This window comes from Falco naumanni, chromosome 9 (assembly GCF_017639655.2).
Source record: "Falco naumanni isolate bFalNau1 chromosome 9, bFalNau1.pat, whole genome shotgun sequence".
Classification (NCBI taxonomy): Eukaryota; Metazoa; Chordata; class Aves; order Falconiformes; family Falconidae; genus Falco; species Falco naumanni.
In genome coordinates, this window is record NC_054062.1 from 3819389 (window position 1) to 3837751 (window position 18363).

Genomic DNA, 18363 nt, shown 5'->3' on the forward strand with positions numbered 1-18363 from the left:
AGTTAAAAACGTAGCAGTATCGTGTGAGAGGAAACTTAACTTTTTCAGATCATTTCACCTTCTAAAAATCACTGTTATAAAAGACTGCTGTCATAAGAGAATTATTTCTATTTATTTACTGGTTGATTGAACACAGACTTGGATGCTCCAAGAAACCTGAAGAGGGTGTCACAGACAGACAGCAGCATCACTTTGGAGTGGAAGAACAGCCATGCAAATATTGACAACTATCGAATCAAGTTTGCTCCCATCTCTGGTGGAGACCACGCTGAGATCACAGTGCCAAAGGGCAACCAGGCCACAACCAGAGCTACACTCACAGGTAGGGGAATGGAGATCTTGCCATTAATATCGTGCCACTACCATCACCCTAGAGCACAGTAGTGTAGTGAAAAAATGCCTTTTTGGTCACTATATGTAAGACGTACAAGCAGAGGTTACTCATTTTGTGTACAAGCAATACAAAGAAATTAAAATACATACGATATACATTTACACAGCTGCAGATGGGTAACTAGCCAACAGACGGTATGTAGCCATTTCACTTTCATGTGCATTTCTGAATCCCACTAGTCAGTTCCCCAAGTTCTAGGTAGCTACATGTCTTTGTGGAGATGGCTCCAAATCTCTGAGTTCAAAAGGCTTTTGCATATGCTAGGGATGATATTTACTGATGCCAGACTGCAACTTTTCTGTGAACCTGCAAGTTGCCTTACCAGCCTGCAAGGCTAGATAACGGTACTTTGTCTGTGTCACATGGATGTCTACCTGCTTTGCTTTGGCAGAAGTACCTACACTGCAAGCTCTGGAAAGCAGAAGCTATCTCTGATTACGCAGTTGCACAGTGTCCAAAATGCAGTCAGCCATAATTTTTATCCTTTGGCATATACATGGAAAAAGATTTAGCATCAGGTCAGCTGGAGGGTCAACTGAAACCTCGATTCTCTGCATGCACAGGAAAACATGTATCTTACCCTGCATACATTCAGACTTCCTTACTTAAACAATTGCCCGTAGGCATATTCCAGAGACAGGAACTCATGCTTCTATTCCTCATCCCTTAGGTTTGAGGCCTGGGACTGAATATGGCATTGGAGTGACAGCAGTGAGACAGGACAGGGAAAGCGCTCCTGCTACCATTAATGCTGGCACTGGTGAGTAGCTTGATCTCCCTTTGTGCTCTGGAGGAAACACCAAGTCAGGTGAAGCCTCTTCTCCATGCAGTGCCTGCTGAAGTGAATGAAAGTGAGGGAAACTTGTTCTGGTGTGATTTGTCTGTAAAAAAGAACTTCGTCACCTTCTACCTGTATCATGCAACAGGGCTTCAAAAGCTTCAAAAGGTGGATAAGACTCTGAGCTGTTGCTAGACTGCCAGTATAGATGTCACTTTGTCTACAGATGCCTGAAAAACTGTCCCAGGGCAGTTCAGAGACACCTCAACTTCGCTTTTTTAACCTGTAGATCTTGATAACCCCAAGGACCTGGAAGTCAGTGACCCCACTGAAACCACCTTATCCCTTCGCTGGAGAAGACCAGTGGCCAAGTTTGATCGCTATCGCCTCATTTACATTAGCCCCTCTGGAAGGAAGAACGAAGTGGAGATCCCTGTGGACAGCACCTCTTTTATCCTGCGGGGGTTGGATGCAGGCACAGAATATACCATTAGTCTGGTGGCGGAGAAAGGCAGACACAAAAGCAAACCCACAACTGTCAAGGGTTCAACTGGTGAGTAACAGCTTTTGATGAGGGTCATGCACCAGGTCATTGGGCAATGACTAACCCAAGGACAACTTCACCTGATTTTGTAAGCCATGTCTGGGGAACTGCTGAAAAACATCCGCTGCCTGCAGAGCAGGCTTAGCTCTGTCTAGCATGATAGGCTTAGCGGAGGGAGAGCTGTGTACTTCCCTACCTACTGTGTTTAGCTCCATGTTCTCAATGATTTCTTGTTTACCCTTTGAGAACACTCACAAAGAACTCAGCTATTTGTCCTGCACGAAACACAGTCCTCATCTTTTGTTTTAAATGAGGCTGGTTTTTCGTGCATTGTGTCTTATAATTTGAGGGTTTCTTTCTACAGCCAAAAAATAAGAGGAAGAACAACCAGAATGTATTTAACATTGCTTGTTCCCACCTAATGAATTCTCTTCACAGCATGCCTCTACCCATCACGTGCCAGCAGGGTCAACAGGGCTCTGACGTTGCCCTTTTTCAGTTTGCTTGTCCAAAAGCAGGAAAGGCTACCGCCACAGATCAGGTCACATTTCACCGTTTCCATTGCATACCATGGCTGTTACACTTGCTGGCAGAGAAGGGGTCCGTTTCTGCCATCTCCAGGTGTACAAACCATCCTAATCAACCTGTTTCAGTTGACAACTTATTCAATTCATATTCTTTATGAAACATTTTGACCCGAAGATTGTGGCATACAGAGGTATATCTTGGTATAGAACACAAGTCAGTCCTGAATCTTTAAGTGCCTTCAGGCTAAATCCTGTGAGGCAAAGCCCTGACTGCTATGAGTGAGCAGAGACAATGAAATCAGAATCAGCTGCACTGCAATTATTGTCCTTAGCAGATATCAAGGTGTTTATCCTTTTCTCCCTGAAGACTATCTACGGGTAAACACATCAGAAGCTGTGGATTTTACAAATTAATAACTATACAGCTTAACTCATCAAACCTGTTTTCATATTCCCTGGTAGTGTTTGTGCCAGCAGAACCTCTGAACACTTTTAGAGTCAAGGAATGTAGTGCAGCAGAGGGTTATGTGGTATGGGGTCAACTACAGACAACCATCAGTACTGAATTACTTGTTTGATGTATAAGTCAGGCCTGCGTGCAATGCGGGGAAAACTTCGGAAGCCTTGAGGCACACACATGACAGGAAGCTGAAAGTTTATGTGGCAGGAGTGAGCAGGCTTTGATTTTTCCAGTTATCTGGTCCCCCATCTGTCTGAAGACTGAGTGGTCTCAGAAGACGTATGCAGAGGGTGAAAAGGCAGAAGCAACATACTGTGGAATTTCACAGTCTGGTCTTACAGGCACCAGCCTCCAGAGTTCCACAGGGTGGCTTCTTTTTTCTGGTTTGGTTTTGGTGTTGTTTCTTTTATTATAAATACATTCATTTGGCCAGTGTATTTATTTTAAGTCTTTACTCAGAGCAGCCAGTAAACAAAGTGTTCTCTGCAGTGCGTTCCTTGGAAGCAGCAGCAGCAGTTGACATAACCTGTCTCTGTGACCTTCCTCCTGCGTAGGAGCGGACAAATCCAAACACATGAGCATGGGGAGGCAGCAGCCCTCTGTAAGCCTGTAGGGTACGAGACAAGAGGTCTGCTTCAGTTTACTTTTTGATCCACCTTCAAGTCAGTCCTCTTTATCTATGTTCCCAGTCTTGAAGTCCTCAGGCTAAGCCAAACAAACGTGTTGTTTTACCCTCTCTCGCAGAGCTATGGGGAGCTCAGGTCCATTGCACTGCTGGGGAGAGTATTTGGAGTAACCAGGGAGAGACAGGAGTGATTGAACTGGAAAATGCCAGTAGTCCAGCTAGGACTGGAGCAGCTTTGCTTGGCAGGTGCAGGAGACAGTCCTGCTGTTTAGAGGGGCATGTGCCATCCCTGCTGCCCCAAGGAGCCAGGGACTGCAGAAGCGTTGAGACTTTTTCTTTTCAGAGTTTACATTGCTTCTCCAAATTGCCAGTTTTTCATCTTCTGTTCTTCCCAGCCTCTTGATGGTTCAGTCAGGTTTCTCTGCTGGCAGGTACTCAAGAGCTTCCCACAAATGCTTTGTATTTGTTTGTGTAGTGAATTTTCTGCCACTGAGGGTAAAGTTGCTTTCAGCCCCAGAGCTGAGGGTCTTCCATTGGTGCCTTCCCTCCTCTCTCACATTCTTCTTGGTGTCTTTTGATGTATATCAACTCTCCGCACACAGACAACTGAAATGTTCTGAGCTCATGAACCTCTAGCAGAGGACACAGCTCAAATTCTTCCATAGTATAGAATATAAGAATAGAATAGAAGCCTTCTGTTGTTTCTGTCTCTTCATATGGATGAAGTGCAGCTCAAGTGACCAAGGCTTTTTTAACTCATGATCCTGCATTCAAGAGAAGGTAAAGATTATAAAGCAAACAGTTTGCTAAATGTTATTTTGTTTTGCTAAAAAGGAAAGACTAAATATTTCACACTGCCGTTTGCTTGTTTGTTTCTTTGTAGCTCTGCATAGCCTAACCCTAATGCAGGCAATGACTCCTGACCCAGAGGAGCTTTCTGGCTCTGGGAGCTTTCTGGCTCCAGAGGCCTCAGGGATGCAGGAGGATGCACTGAGGGACCTTGTGGTCTCAAGGGTAACAGACCACAGCTTTAGTGTCTCGTGGTATGCGAATACAGGAGTCTACAGTAGTTTTGTGGTGGAGTACAAGGAAGTGTCATTGGCAGCTGGGCCCCCTGCAGAAACCTTCCTGCCCAGAGAATCCCTAGGCACTGTGATTGACAGCCTCCAAGCTAACACTTCCTATAAAATCAAGGTGTATGGACTGGCTGGAGAGCAGCGTTCTTCTTTGGAAGCTGTGGTCACAACAGGTACCTCCTTTCCGTTATTAACGAAGGTATCACGAACTAGGCTACTACTTGTTTGTTAGAGGTCCTACCCAGCGTTGCGCTAAGGTTTTGGTTCAGAACTACTTCAGAAATCTAAGAGAATAAGCCATTTTACTAGTTGGAGGGACCTTTCTGGCAGCATGTCTTGGGAATGTTACATCACATTAACAACTAATCTGCAGGGTGAGCACGTAACCCAGCGCTGAGGAAGTTGAGCAGTCAGACTGCAGCTTTGTTCTTTCTTGCTCTGGTTCTGGAACCCTGCCTGCACAGCACAATGTGGGTCCTGGGGGAGGACGGATGGCAATACATCAGGCATGAGAGGCCTGTGGAGATAAATGAGTGGACATTAGAGAAACCAAGTGCCAACCTCAAATTCTTCTGCTGAAGGACCCAGATTGTGCAGCAACTGTTGTTGAATCGTGGATGCGATACTCTCTTACCTCTGGAAGTGAGCTGCACGTAGGAGCATGGCTTGGAGAAGTAACTTTTCCATTCTGTTGAATGTTTTTAAGAAGATTTATGCTGTTTACCAAAGACCCTTGTCTGTGCTGTGCGTCAGTCTGTCTTCCTCTCCTGGCTTCTGCTAGTCTTAGATTGCACCACCCTTTTTTATACAAACTCAAACGTTAGGAAGAATGATTAGGTGAGCCAGTTCAATGCGAAATTGCAGCGCTGACCACTGGGAAACAAAGTTTGCCAGTAAAGACTGCCCAGTTCTTCAGCTGATTCCTCTGCTGAGAGTACCTGGAACCTGACTTCAACAGGGGAACCTTTAGTGGTACCTACCGCGGCATTTCTGGCTGGTGCTGTACTGCGGTGCTTTCTTCATGAAATGCAGAGGGTGCGCAGGCACTGCGAGCTCAATTTAATCAGCAGGCTGAGGAGGGGAAAGCCATTTAGCCAAAGGGTTCTGAAAAGAATGCAAACTTCTTGGTAGGCCATCACATCTTACAGCGTGCTTGAGCTGATGAGAGACTCTGCAGCAAAACTGGCTGATAGCCCCTCTTGGCAAATCATGTAAAATCCCAGAGACAGAAGCAAGAAATAATACAGAATACTGTTTGCTCCATCCAGAGGAACTGGGGAAATGTCCTGGCAGGACATTAGCATTCTTTTTAGTAAAATTACCAACGCAGCATTACAATGGAATTCCTCAAAAGGCTAGCAACAGCATTATAGACTTATTTAGACCGTATTCAGCCAGAAGATTTTACTGAAAATTATATTGAAAAGTATTCCAGTCTGAGAAAGAGCATTTGTTTGTCGTCCATTCAGTTTGCCTTCTACATAGTTTTCAGCTCTATTCAGCTTCAGCACCTACTATTCATTCATCTTGCCACCATGAATCATGCTCTCTGGCTGTCATCCACACACCTAGGGCTCCTAGAGCTCTCTTTCTCTTCTCCCCATCCATTCCCTTAGCTGCAAAGTCAAGTGTTTGAGCTTCATTGTTCTTGTTATCCTACAGTTCAACTGTTTTCCAAATTTTCCATTACCTCTTACAGTATTCTATCTGCTTAATAATGAACACTGATACTACCTGTGCTATTTTTCATGTATTCATATAATTTCATTTTTCTGTCTGTTGTTTGTTTGTACACAAAGCCACATATTCCTCTATTACACATGGGCTTAATATGGGGTATGTGTGCGTAGAGGGTAGACCACTCTTTCTCGTCCACAAATTCATTTGTGGAGTCATGTCATTAAACCCAGGGTAATATTCAGAATTAGGTCTGAAGAGAAATCAGAGGTAATGTAACTACATATAATTACATATGCCCCATGAGACCATCTCTATATGGCAGCTTCCCACGTCAAGGTTGGCACAAACTAATTAATCCTCTTATGACAGCAAAATTCTGAATTAAAATGCCTTTTAGGTGGTTGGTCCCTCAGTTTTTGTAAGATACAGTTGAATTGCTGCTGTATTTCCCGTCCAGACTGGAGTGACCAAGTCCTTGTGTGGTTATGCTGTAGCTGGCAGCAATCTGGGAGAAATGTCAGTAGGGGTGGTCAAGTGGAATGAGGGCAAGTGAGAAGATAGTTTGGGCTAATATTACACAAGGTTTTCTTGTGGATATCAGGAGCGTAATGCCAGCCTTAGGGGTTTTTTTCCTTGCATTTTTGAATGTTTTGTCCTCAGCTCCCAACTCAGGGTACGTGCCAGTTTCCCAGTGGGACCACGACCACCCACTGCCTGGAGCTGTACCTGTGCGATGTACTGCTGCCCTTTTCCCCCACTTCACGCTACCTATGCACGTCTTTTGCAGAAATATTTCACAGTAAAGCCCAGCTACCACTGTGCATGTTAAGTAGAAAACCTTAAGGCTGAACAAGCACCAGTGCACTTGCTTGATGCCATAGTTTTTTGCCTGTTTCCAGAACAGGAAAGAGCTGGTTGGCATCTAATTGCGCACAAGCAGCTGGGAATCGCAGAAGGCTGATGATTCCATTCTGCATGTCTTTCTGCTTTGTTACACGGGCTCAGTAACCCTGGTACAACCAGGTAATAGTTCTGACAGCGGGTTTACTGGGAAAGAGGGAATTATGCTAGTGGTCACCACTGCGGGTGTGCTGGTGTCATGACAGTATGGCTGTCTTCAGTTTGCAGCATATGTAGGGCCTGGTTCAGATCATGTGCTGGGGTAATTTAAGTCAAAAATATCAATGTTATATAAAAACATAAATCACTCTTTGCCTCACAGGTTTCCCTCCTTCCTGGAGGTGAGCAGAAAACAATGTTTCTACATTTGTATTTGTCCTGAGAGGGTGGTTGGGTTTTTTTGAGATAACATTTCTGCATTTGTTTGAAAGCATTTTAGACTTATTTTTCTCCTCTGAAACCTTTTTTTTCTGATACATGTGTGAATTTGGAGACAGATAATGAATCCTGAGTACCTATTTGTGTTGATCTGACTGATGGTGGTAGATGACTTGCTCTCTCTTAATTGAATGCAAGTGGAGCATGAAAGCAAGACAGTCACTGAGGTGTGAAATGCCGTGGTTTTCCACTAATGAGGAGATAATTCTGCATGTCAGAAAAATCACCTGCCTGTTGCCTTGCAGCTGCAATCAGAAACACATTCCCTGTGATCTCCACAGTTCCCAAATTTTCAGATTCTGACCGTGCTACGGGACATATTCGCAGATGGTTCAGCATGCTGAAGGCCAAGCCTTTTCCCTTCCATTCCTTTGGATCTCTTTAAAGAAAGCTTGCTTGAGTTCTTGCTGTCCTAGTTTTTAGGTGAGGATGCGTGTGTCTGTGTGTGTCCCTGCCTTTTTTGAAAATTCTGCATGTAACCAGATGGATAACTCCTCCAAGCCTGTTTTTGGTTGGATAGGATGAGATTTAGCATGCTTCTGCTGCAGCTGATTTCTCAGTCTGGATTTGGATATGTTTGTGATAATTGGCATGCATTCCATTTACGGTTTTTATCAGAAACCAAAACTGACACGCTGTAGTAAAGATAAAAGGCATGTTTGAGAGGCTTAGGGTTCACATCCTCACCGATGTAAATCAGCAGAAATCTTTGGAGGCAGTCAAAGTGCACTGATTTACATTAGCTGAGGATGTGCTGGATGTCTACTGGAAACATTTCCGCTCCTCTCCGTGTTTAATGGTTGTTGCTCTGGATCTGCTATTTAGTGTGGTCGCGTGAGGACCGTGTTGCGCTTGGTGATGCTACCTCTGCTTGTGGCCTGGATTCAGTCTCCAAAACAGAAGCACTCATCTGTTTCCTCTGTTCTTAGAGCTGTTTAATAGAAAGCATACAAACTGTTTGGTAGCAGATGTTAGCTGTCTTTTGGTATGTTTGGGGGTTTGTTCTCAGGAAATTTTAACTTGTAATTTGCCTCTGTTTAGCACTTCTAGTCACAACACCTGAAGAACCAATCAATGAAACATCATTTAATCCTACCAGTCCTGCACCGACAGAGCTCAGTTCTTTAACAAACCCCAGCACTGATTCTCAGGCTCTGCTTTCGGTGCCCACTGACCCTCCCACATCAGAAGCCACTGCTGCTCTTCATGACCTTAATATAACACACAGGACTTTCAGTAGTTTCTCCCTGTCTTGGGCAGCACAGGATGAGGTATTTGATCAGTTCCTTATCACTCTGAAAGACCTGTCCAGTTTAAACAGAATACAGGAAATATTTTTACCGGGAAACCATCGAGAAACAGAGATTACCAATCTCACAGCTGGCACACAATACCAGATTAACCTCCATGGAAGCACTCAAGGTCAGCTCTCTTGGTCCCTGGAAGCCCTAGCTACCACAGGTATTTTCTATGGATTCATTATCCATGTGTTCCTTTTCTGCTCTGAAATACAGAAGTTCATTTTCATGCTGCTGTTCCATTGCAGAAATGCTAGGCTGTGTAAGTGATGCATTTCTTCTTAGCGGTGGTTTGTGGGATTTTTTCCCCCCTTTCTTCCTTTTGCATGGGATAAAACTCTTATTGCTATGGAATGAGAGCCTTGAGTGGTCCAGCATGGACAATGCCCCATGCAGCTTTTAAGGTGATGTAGCATCAAGTCCCTCTTTTCAAATCGCATGCGAAGAGAGGCGTTGATGCATCTGCTATTTACAAGGCACATGCAAATAGCAAGATGCTATAAGTGTTTATCTGGATTGTGGTTCAAACACCAGAAAGATTGCAAAAAGGTTGCAGTTTGCAGCATTGGCATGAAAGTGGTGATGTCAGAGAAAAAAAAGATTGGAACACATTGGGAGTATACCTTTCTGAAAACTTCTGTCTCTTATCCCTATGACATGAATTTCATGAGGAAGCAGGCCTATGGCCACAGGGCTCAGCTCAATAATGATCAAAGTACCAGTGTGTAAGCTCATGTCTAGAGAACCTAGCTGGAGGCTAATGGCTGTACCTGTCCATCATCCAAACCAAATTCACAACATGGGATAAATTATTTACATAGAAACACACAGATTATTCCACACCTACTACAAGGCTAGGGCAGTCTCATCTCTCAATGGTTTGTTCTCTTTTTTTTTTCTTCTTCTTCTTTTTTTTTTTTTTTTAAGTAAGAAACATCATCCCTTTATATCATTTGCTATGACATTGTCATTGTTTTGTCACGTATGTTGGATGCTTCATGGATGAGGCTTTTGGAGGTCTCCAATGGTTCAAGTTGGTGCATGATTTTGTATGAGAATCCCTTGGTCCCTAAAGAGCATGATGGGGGTGGTGTCAAATGTGCATGAGAAAAGAACGGGAGCAAAAGGGACTCTGCATCTTGGGAGCGAATGAAACTGAGCACTTTTCAGAGAATCTGGATTGCTTTTAAGCTATGATGATTACTGCATTACTTATTTCAATCAAGCTTTTACTTAAAAGATTTTTACCTTACCGTATTTTTTGGTTTAGTTTCATTAAGGAAATGTGTTTGTTTTGTTTGTTTCTGTTGCTAGCAAGAGATCATTATTTCTGATACAACCAGTTCTATTTCTGTCCTGCTTTCTCCTTTTCAGCTAAACAGTGCCAGTTTGACAAGATTCATATTTTGCCTTAATGAGTCTCATTTCTGTTCCTGATAAAGCAAACCAGCTCTGGATTCATGCTTTTTGTTGTTGTTGTTGAACATCATTGTGTTTATTTCATAAATAATCTCTTCCTTTCTAACAGGATGGGGAAAGCTCATCAAAACTTCCGTGCTCCTCAGTAGTAGCGATTTACTATACATTAGTGAATCTCACTGACAATAATTGACTGTGAAATCGGTTTTACTTTCTCTGTAACAGAGGACTTTCTATTTTTGCTGAGAAAATGACCCAAACTTTTAGATTTAACAGCATCTCAGAGTTAGCTCTGATGGTTCCCAACTTTCTTGGCCACCCCTTGTGATGGGTTATAAGAATGTTAATTTCTGTGAAAGCAGATGTCAGTTTCTGATTAATATCAGCAACTCTGAAAATCCAAGCTTCTCTGCCCCCAGGAAGGTTTTGTGGACAGAATGATATAATATAAGGAAGATAAATCCATTAAACTAAAGACATGCAGACATGGAGGAATTTTCCCCTCCTTTATTGTTTTGGAAATAGTTTGGAAGAATAAATAGCATCTTTCATGTGGGCACAATGAAAATCATAAACATCTGAATCCCCAAACTCGGTGTCCTCCTATCCTTACACCAGGCACTGTTGCAGTATTCACAGTCACTTGAATGGCACAATGGCAAACACCGACTTGTTAAAAGCCCAGTAAAGTGGTTATAGTAATACTTGTTTGTCTCATAGGGACTCGTAATTAATGTTGGCAAAACACTTGCAGCTGTAAGATGGTCTATAAGATGCTTTCTGTAAGCAGTCTTTTCGCATCAGTGTGGTTATTATTTGTTATTATAGTTCTTTTCTTACTGTTCTGTTTTGCCATGTCTCTGAAGAGACTTTACGAGATATCTGGGGCAGATGAAAATGTAAATGTGTGTGCATGCATCTCCGTGTCACTGATTGCAAGTGAAATGCATTAACACAGAGCGTCATTAAATGATACATCATGGCTACTAGTCTGTAATTGGAGTAACTGATTGACTCTGTCCTTATTCAGAGGAGGAACCTGAGCTTGGAAATTTATCAGTATCAGAGACAGGCTGGGATGGTTTCCAGCTCACCTGGACGGCAGCCGACGGCGCCTATGAGCACTTTATCATTCAGGTGCAGGAGCCTGGCAATCCCGAAGGAACTCGGAATATCACAGTCCCGGGCAGACTGCGCTTTACGAATGTGACAGGCCTTAAGGCCAACACACCTTATAACATCACACTTCGTGGTGTGATTCAAGGCTACAGGACCAACCCTCTTTCTGTTGAAACCATGACAGGTATCTTCTCAAGTCACCTATCCAGCCCCAGGGCTCCCTTTCTTTGCAGACGGGGGCGTGAGCCAACGCTAGCGCAGCTCTCGGAAAAGCTTGCTCACTTGCTCGGCTTCGCCTGAGGTGCACCCAACTCATTAAAGCTTGGCTGAACATCTCTGGCATGGAAATGTCTCCTGATCAGACTTTCCAATAAGAATCTCAATGCCCCCATGGAGCCCTTCACTTTTAGGAATGCTTCCCCCCCCACTCCACCCCATGGCTGGTTTTGTTCCCTTTACTCGCTTTTCTGCTGGTTGACACTAACAGCAAAACCCAACTGGCGGTTGTACAGGCTTGGGAAAGCCCAGGTTGCCTTGTAAAATTATAAAATTCCGTTCCTTACAGCCCAGATGATCAAAGCCTGAGAGTTTTGTTTTTATCCTTCAGAAGCTACCTCTGAAATGATGCACTAGCTTCTGTGTACATACAGGCTCGGGGGTATAATGTGTGCATCTGACTCGTGGGCGAGGACAGACACCATCTATGTGGTCTGATATAGAAAAGAACACAAATTAATTCCTACCACGAGTAGTAACATATTATTAAGCCACACAAGGCTGTTGAACAGTCTGATTGGTCTGAAAAAGATATAATGCAAGAAAGCCAGATTCAGCAGAACTACCCTGGCATAAAACTGACCTGAAAGAAGGAAGGTAAGCCCTGCACTGTCAGAAGGCTGCAAAAAACTAATCAAGAGCCACAATGATAATTTTCTGGCTGACCTTGTGAAAGATGGCAGTTTTAAATGAGAACTTATCATGAGCTTTGACTGTGAAAGGTAAATATATACTCATGTCTATCCTTTGATTCTTCTGAGTGTTATGATCATTGGCAATGAACAGGGTATGAATTAATTGATAGGAAAGGGGCACCCGTGGCTCTTCCTTCAGATAATTTCTTGTAGACAGTATCTGCTGCCTCTGGGCTTCCTTACAGACCTTTGCAACCTCCTGTGATTATGAGATAGCCAGAGCTTGGTCATATTTGATTTCCCCAAGCACATATTACCCAGCACAGAAAAGGATAAAAGTACACGTAACAAAGTGCAATTAAAACATGAAACGCAGTAGAGCTTGCTTGTTTCAATAATGCTTTTAGCAGCCTGGCGTAGGTAAAAATGTGTCTGGCACAAGGCACTTGCCTTGGGCTGTGTCCCACTGCAGGCCAGAAGTCCTGTGCTTTGAGAATCCTGAGTGTGAGCTGGTAGCAGATTGCCCGTGGAGAACAGACAAATGTGGCTAGACAAAGGAGGCTGTACATGGACAAACAAGAAAACAGACGTCATGGGTGTCCTGCCTAAATATGCAATGTGCTCGCTTTTTATTAACTTAATGAAAACAGCAGAAGATGCCCCGCTGAGGTTTTCCCTTCCCATCCTGGGTCATGCTCAGCACCCGGCTTTTCAAAATTTTCCCTTCTGGGGACTTCCAATTGTCAGATTTTTCTGAGCCTTCCTGTAACGCATCAGGGATGTCTACAGAGAGGAAGAAACCCCGAGGCAGCTATCACTGTTTTGCATTTTGGCTCCAGCTCCAAAATTACATGCCAGCTTTCATAGTCTTAAGCTGAAAGGGAAAGCAGAAGAGCAAACAAAACACAACCTTTTCCTTTGGCTAAAGCAATAGCTCTAGTTTCAGATTCTCCTAAAACTGGAAGCTGACTTTTCCAAATGCCCCAGGGTCATTCAGAAAAGTTCTTTTTGCATCTGCTTTTATGCTCAGACCTCAAAGACATATGGCTGCTCCTGGAGGTAAAGGGAAATAGCCAGAGCTTTAAAGCTTATTTTTCTTTTTTTTTTTTTTTCCTTTTATTTAACATTTTGAGATGCTTTCATTCAATTTCTTGCCTTTAGTACCTGTCTGCTTGTAGCAAGCTTTTACTCAAACCCTCTTCCCCAGTGGCAGCCTGGAGCGCTGCCAGCATGAGCAGGGAGATGCACGGATCTCTGCGCTGGAGGAGTGCAGGGCTGTCCCCTTCTGACCAGTGTTGTTTTCCTCCTCAGGAGTGCACCCAGAAGTCGGTGAGCTAACTGTTTCCGACATTACTTCTGAAAGCTTCAACCTTTCCTGGACAACCAGCAACGAGGACTTCGACGTCTTTACTATTGAAATTATTGATTCTAACAGGTTGCTGGAGCCCATGGAGTTCAACGTCTCAGGCAATTCAAGGACTGCTCATATCTCAGGGCTTTCCCCCAGCACTGATTTTATTGTCTACCTCTATGGGATCTCTCACAGTTTCCGCACACAGGCAATAAGTGCTGCAGCTACAACAGGTATATAAAACCTACCTCAATGCTAACTCTTTTCTAACTCTTCCTTACAGGTTGTGCCCCTTTCCCTGCCCTCAGCTACCCCACCAGCCTACCCATTACCAAATCCTCTACCTCACTGTTTGATACCACCTAAGGAAGACCTGCCGGAGACATTTTGAACTGTGAATGTTAATCCAACATCCCATCCAGCAAAGTCAGTCAATCACATTGTGATTGTTTCATTCACACAATAAGTTTGCTCTTGTTCAAACGTTAAGGTTGGGGCAACCTTTGACAGAGCTGAAAAGCAAAGCAGATTTCCCAAGAACCAAGTGGGAAATGATTCAATATGTTAGCTTGCAACATGTATTTGCATCTGTTGTACAGCATAGAGGAGATGCTATTTCTCTCAGATAAGCTGATTTCTAGATACAGTTTTTATCCTGATTCTCTAAACAGATTTCAGGCATATTTCAGTCTGTGAAAACAGGCTCCTATAAGGCAGACGCCCTGCTTGAATTCACCTTCCGAATCCAGTTTACATCGGATGACAGATTGAAAGAGCCCATTTGACTTGATGTTGGTCAGTGAAATAGGTAGGCATTTAGCTGTTGGCGCATTGCACATCTTGAGGTTTTACAGTTTTTCCAGAAAAGACAAGGAAGTCAAGTGTTCAGTGTGCTCTAGCCAGTTACAGTATGAAAGTGGAAGGAGAGGACTAGACAATGGAAGCAGGAAGTGCTTTTTCATAGTAGGCAGATGATAGCTCACGTGGTGAACATTTAACATCACCAAATTTTGTCTGCTGACATGATCTTAATAAGAGCTGTCATAGTTTGCCATAGTGATAGCTTGATGTGACCAATGACATTAAGCAAAATACAAAATTTTGGTAATCAGATAATACAGACTTGCAGTTTTTAGCATCAACAGATCGTGAATATCCTCACTGAATCCTGGGTAATGTGGGCAGGGTGGCTGCAGGGGTAGTGGTATGAAACACAGTGAGAAACGCAAGTCTAGGTGATCTTTGTGACCTGTGGCTCATGTGAATTCAAACTTCTATATTATTTTATTTTGTTGCTTTGGGTTTTAATGATTGCAATACATTTCCATTTGTTTTTCTTCCCATAGTAGAGGAACCTCTCCTTAGCAAACTCACTGTATCAAATGCTACCTCAGACAGCATGTCACTCACGTGGGAAGCGCAGGACAATGCTTTTGACCATTTTATTCTAGAAGTCAGGAACTCTGACTTCCCTTTGGACTCCCTGGTGCACACAGTGCCAGGGGCCTCCCGGCACTATGTGGTCACCAACCTCAAAGCCACCACTAATTACACTGTCCAACTCCATGGTGTAATTGATGGGCAAGGTGGTCAGACCTTGACAGCACTGGCAACCACAGGTATTTCACTGTTTCACCTTCCAGGTTTGCTTTTTTCTCCTCTTTCTTTTGCTGTCCACCGAACTGCTCTAAAAAATGGCTCCAACTCGTCATCGTTCCTTTGGTAAATTATAGGAAGATCACTATGAGGGGAGGCTGAAATATGCTGGGCTTGAGAGTGCTTGGGCAAAGAGAGATCTGAGACAATGGAAAAGGCTGAAAAAGTGCCCCCAGCATTAAGGGAGCCAGTAGTAAACCATGATTGGTTTCCTTATATATACACTTATCTGCAAGTTTTGTGTATATATAACTGACTTGCTCCAGATGGTTAATAATTTCACAGAGTATCTTTGCACTTGATCTAGAATGAAGTTCTTGTTCATCCCATCCTCACTTGCTCTGTTGTGGGTGGAAGGCCTTCATGTCTTTATCAGCCTGGAGAGGCACCTGCATGTCCTTTTGGTTCTCTCTTAAATGTCCTCCAAGACATTTGCATCTCCAGAGGGAGTTTCACGCAGCATGCTAAACAACCAACCAAAACTGCATGGAGTGGTCTGGCCACCTTATGCTGGTTCCAATGTTCTTCTCTGCCTGGTATTTTTGTGTGTTCCCAGCAGAGAGCGGGGCTCAGAATGCAAGTTCAGCCTTTCTTGATGGGCAGCCCACCACTCTGCCACTTGCATTGCTACCTTTGAGTCTCTGAGATCTCTCGTTTCACTGAATGTCAGAGCTTTTTCTGTGGTGATTCCAGGGTGGTGGGAGATCACCAAGACTTGCCTGAAGAGATAATTTCAACTTATTTTGCATGTAGTGTTCTTTGGAGTCTGAGTGTCATGGTATGAACATGCCTGAGTGGATGCAAGTGGCATGTGGAGGAATGTGGCCATTTCAGGATGAGACTGGAGAGGATCGGTCTGTCCTCTCTGACCTGCATGCGGGGCTGATGGCTCCACACTCGGTTTCACTGGGTTCTCCACCCAAGCCTGTTTGCTTTGTGGATATTTTCTCATCTCCTTCCCTGTCTTCGGAAGTACCATGCTTCATGGTGACATCTTCACTGTCAGCCATGAAGGTGTTGATGGTCACTGGTTGACAGCATGACAACAGCATGTGTCCTTAATTGGGGCCACTTGGATTCACCTGTTCCTAGGCTATTCTAGAGAAGAAGGTGGACTATTATTTAAAAGGCTTGCAATAAGGGACGGGAGAAAAAGTTGGAACATCTTGCAGCAGTTCATGTTTTAGTTAAGAAAAGGATTTCATTCTTTCACTGTTCTCTTTGCCAGTGGGATACATCTTTCTGACTCTTCTCCCAGCATGAACCACTTCCAGAGTTACTTTCCTGTATCTCACTGGCTGCATTTCCCAAGGTGTTCTTGGTTTATACTCAATTGGCAAGAGAAAAAGCAGAAAATCAGCCCTGAGAGCCCACAAAGGATTCTCTGACCACCTGGCTTCCAGGTCATGTTTTTGTGCTCTCTGTTCTGTAATGCATCTTTAATGATTTTATGCTAAATGGAATAGCTTTAAAACAGGATGGGTAAGGATCTCTCCCCCTCCTGTAGCCTGAAGGCCAAGTTTCTCCCCTGGCAGGGGAGAGATGTGATTTTGAATTTCCTCTAGCAGAAAAGGAAAGCCTTTTCTTCTTAAGGAAGTGTCCTGGCCACTGAACAGTCAGAGAGGAGAGCAACAGCAGCGTTGTGGGGTCTTTTCTGTTCATTCTATTAGATAGTCTCTGATTGTGCCTAATCAGAGGATGGGGAACACCTTCTCTGTGGAGTCCAGGGAGGTTTTGGCCTGAGATTAGTGCTGAGATGATCACTGTTAGAACCGAAACCCCTCATAAATTTTGGAGTCCAAAAATAATACAGCTCCAGGCAACAGAAACACTGAACAGAAGCTGAACTGGGATTTCAAGGATGTCTGTTTTGGACTTGCCTAATTCCTGCCTGAAACCTACTTTTATCTACTTTGGAATTGCATTGGGTTTGTATTCCCATCAAATTCCCAGTGTGAGTTCCTGCAGTTTCTGTGGCTTTACCACAGGACTGCATGCTGTTAGTGCTTCTGTAAATCAGGCCCATGTTTCATTAGGAAAATTGAGTTTAAGAAAATGAAATGAAAAAATAATTTAAAAGTCAGCACTAATTTCAGTGGCTTCTTTCCAAAACCTTACAAACTGGCTCTTGCAATGCTCCTTTTTTTTCCCTTTTTTTTTCTTTTTTTTTTTTTTTTTTTCTTTAACCACTGCAAAACAAGGCTGAAACATTCAGCCTTACCTCTAAGCATCTATAAACCTCCGCCGCTAATTCCCCCAGCCCCCTGGAGTAATGCTGTGTCTTCACCTGTGTTCCTTTTTCCTTCAGAGGCTGAGCCACAGCTGGGCACGCTCACACTCACAAACGTTACCCCTGACAGCTTCAACCTCTCATGGACCACCAGAGATGGGCCTTTTGCCAAGTTTGTTATACACATTAGAGATTCCTATGCAGCACACGAACCCCAGGAGCTTACGGTGTCGGGAGGTGCTCGCAGCGCTCACATCTCAGGCCTGCTAGATTACACGGGCTATGACATTAACATTAAGGGGACCACCAATGCTGGTGTTCACACAGAGCCCCTCACTGCTTTTGTCATGACAGGTACCTGCTTAAAGGTTTGGAGTCTGTTTATTGGCTCATAAAGGTATATATTCCAGCATGGATTTAAAAAACAAAAACAAAACTCTCTGCAGCACTGAATATCTTGTCCAGCAACAATGGTTTTGTTTGCAAATCTAGTGCAAGGATGGGTCAGACCAATTGTGTGAACTTAAAAAAAGCATTCTAGGAGGAGTACTAGTTAAGAGTTAGGAACTCTCTGGAGTCTTTCTCCCATATCGAATAATCTCTTTTAACTTTGAAGTTTGAGGGGGAAATTTGCCTAACGCTAGTTGCACCTGAAGGGTCCAGAGAAGACTGGAGTTTAGAGCATCTCCTGTCCTCTGATGTCCCCTCAACCCACCTCTTAAGTCTGAATATTTCAGCCAGGTTTTGACTGGGATGGATTGTACATCATACACCTCTCAGATGACCAAATAAATGCCAGATTCGATGTGTTATGTGGCCAGTATGGGCTACTAGGGCTTGTCACACAGGCACAGGGGCACCCTGAGATGGATTAATGAAGAAATCGAGGCCTTTTCCTTTTTCTCCTCTCTTCATTGCATGCAGTGGGGACACCAGCTGCAGTAGCAGCATCCCTCT

At 43.8% G+C, this 18363-nt stretch overlaps 1 protein-coding gene across 3 annotated transcripts in view; it reads left to right on the top strand.

Moving 5' to 3' along the window:
• The window catches only part of TNC (tenascin C), a 72188-nt gene that overhangs the window by 32130 nt on the left and 21695 nt on the right, over positions 1 to 18363 (top strand). The window contains exons 8-14 of one of the 3 annotated variants that reach the window (XM_040606434.1): positions 137 to 322; positions 1065 to 1154; positions 1462 to 1725; positions 11170 to 11442; positions 13481 to 13753; positions 14867 to 15139; positions 17485 to 17760. In XM_040606434.1, coding sequence (XP_040462368.1) covers positions 137 to 322; positions 1065 to 1154; positions 1462 to 1725; positions 11170 to 11442; positions 13481 to 13753; positions 14867 to 15139; positions 17485 to 17760 — 1635 coding nt within the window. The remainder of the gene's footprint in view (positions 1 to 136; positions 323 to 1064; positions 1155 to 1461; positions 1726 to 11169; positions 11443 to 13480; positions 13754 to 14866; positions 15140 to 17484; positions 17761 to 18363) is intronic. The other 2 variants (XM_040606432.1, XM_040606433.1) reach the window with 2 other exon arrangements.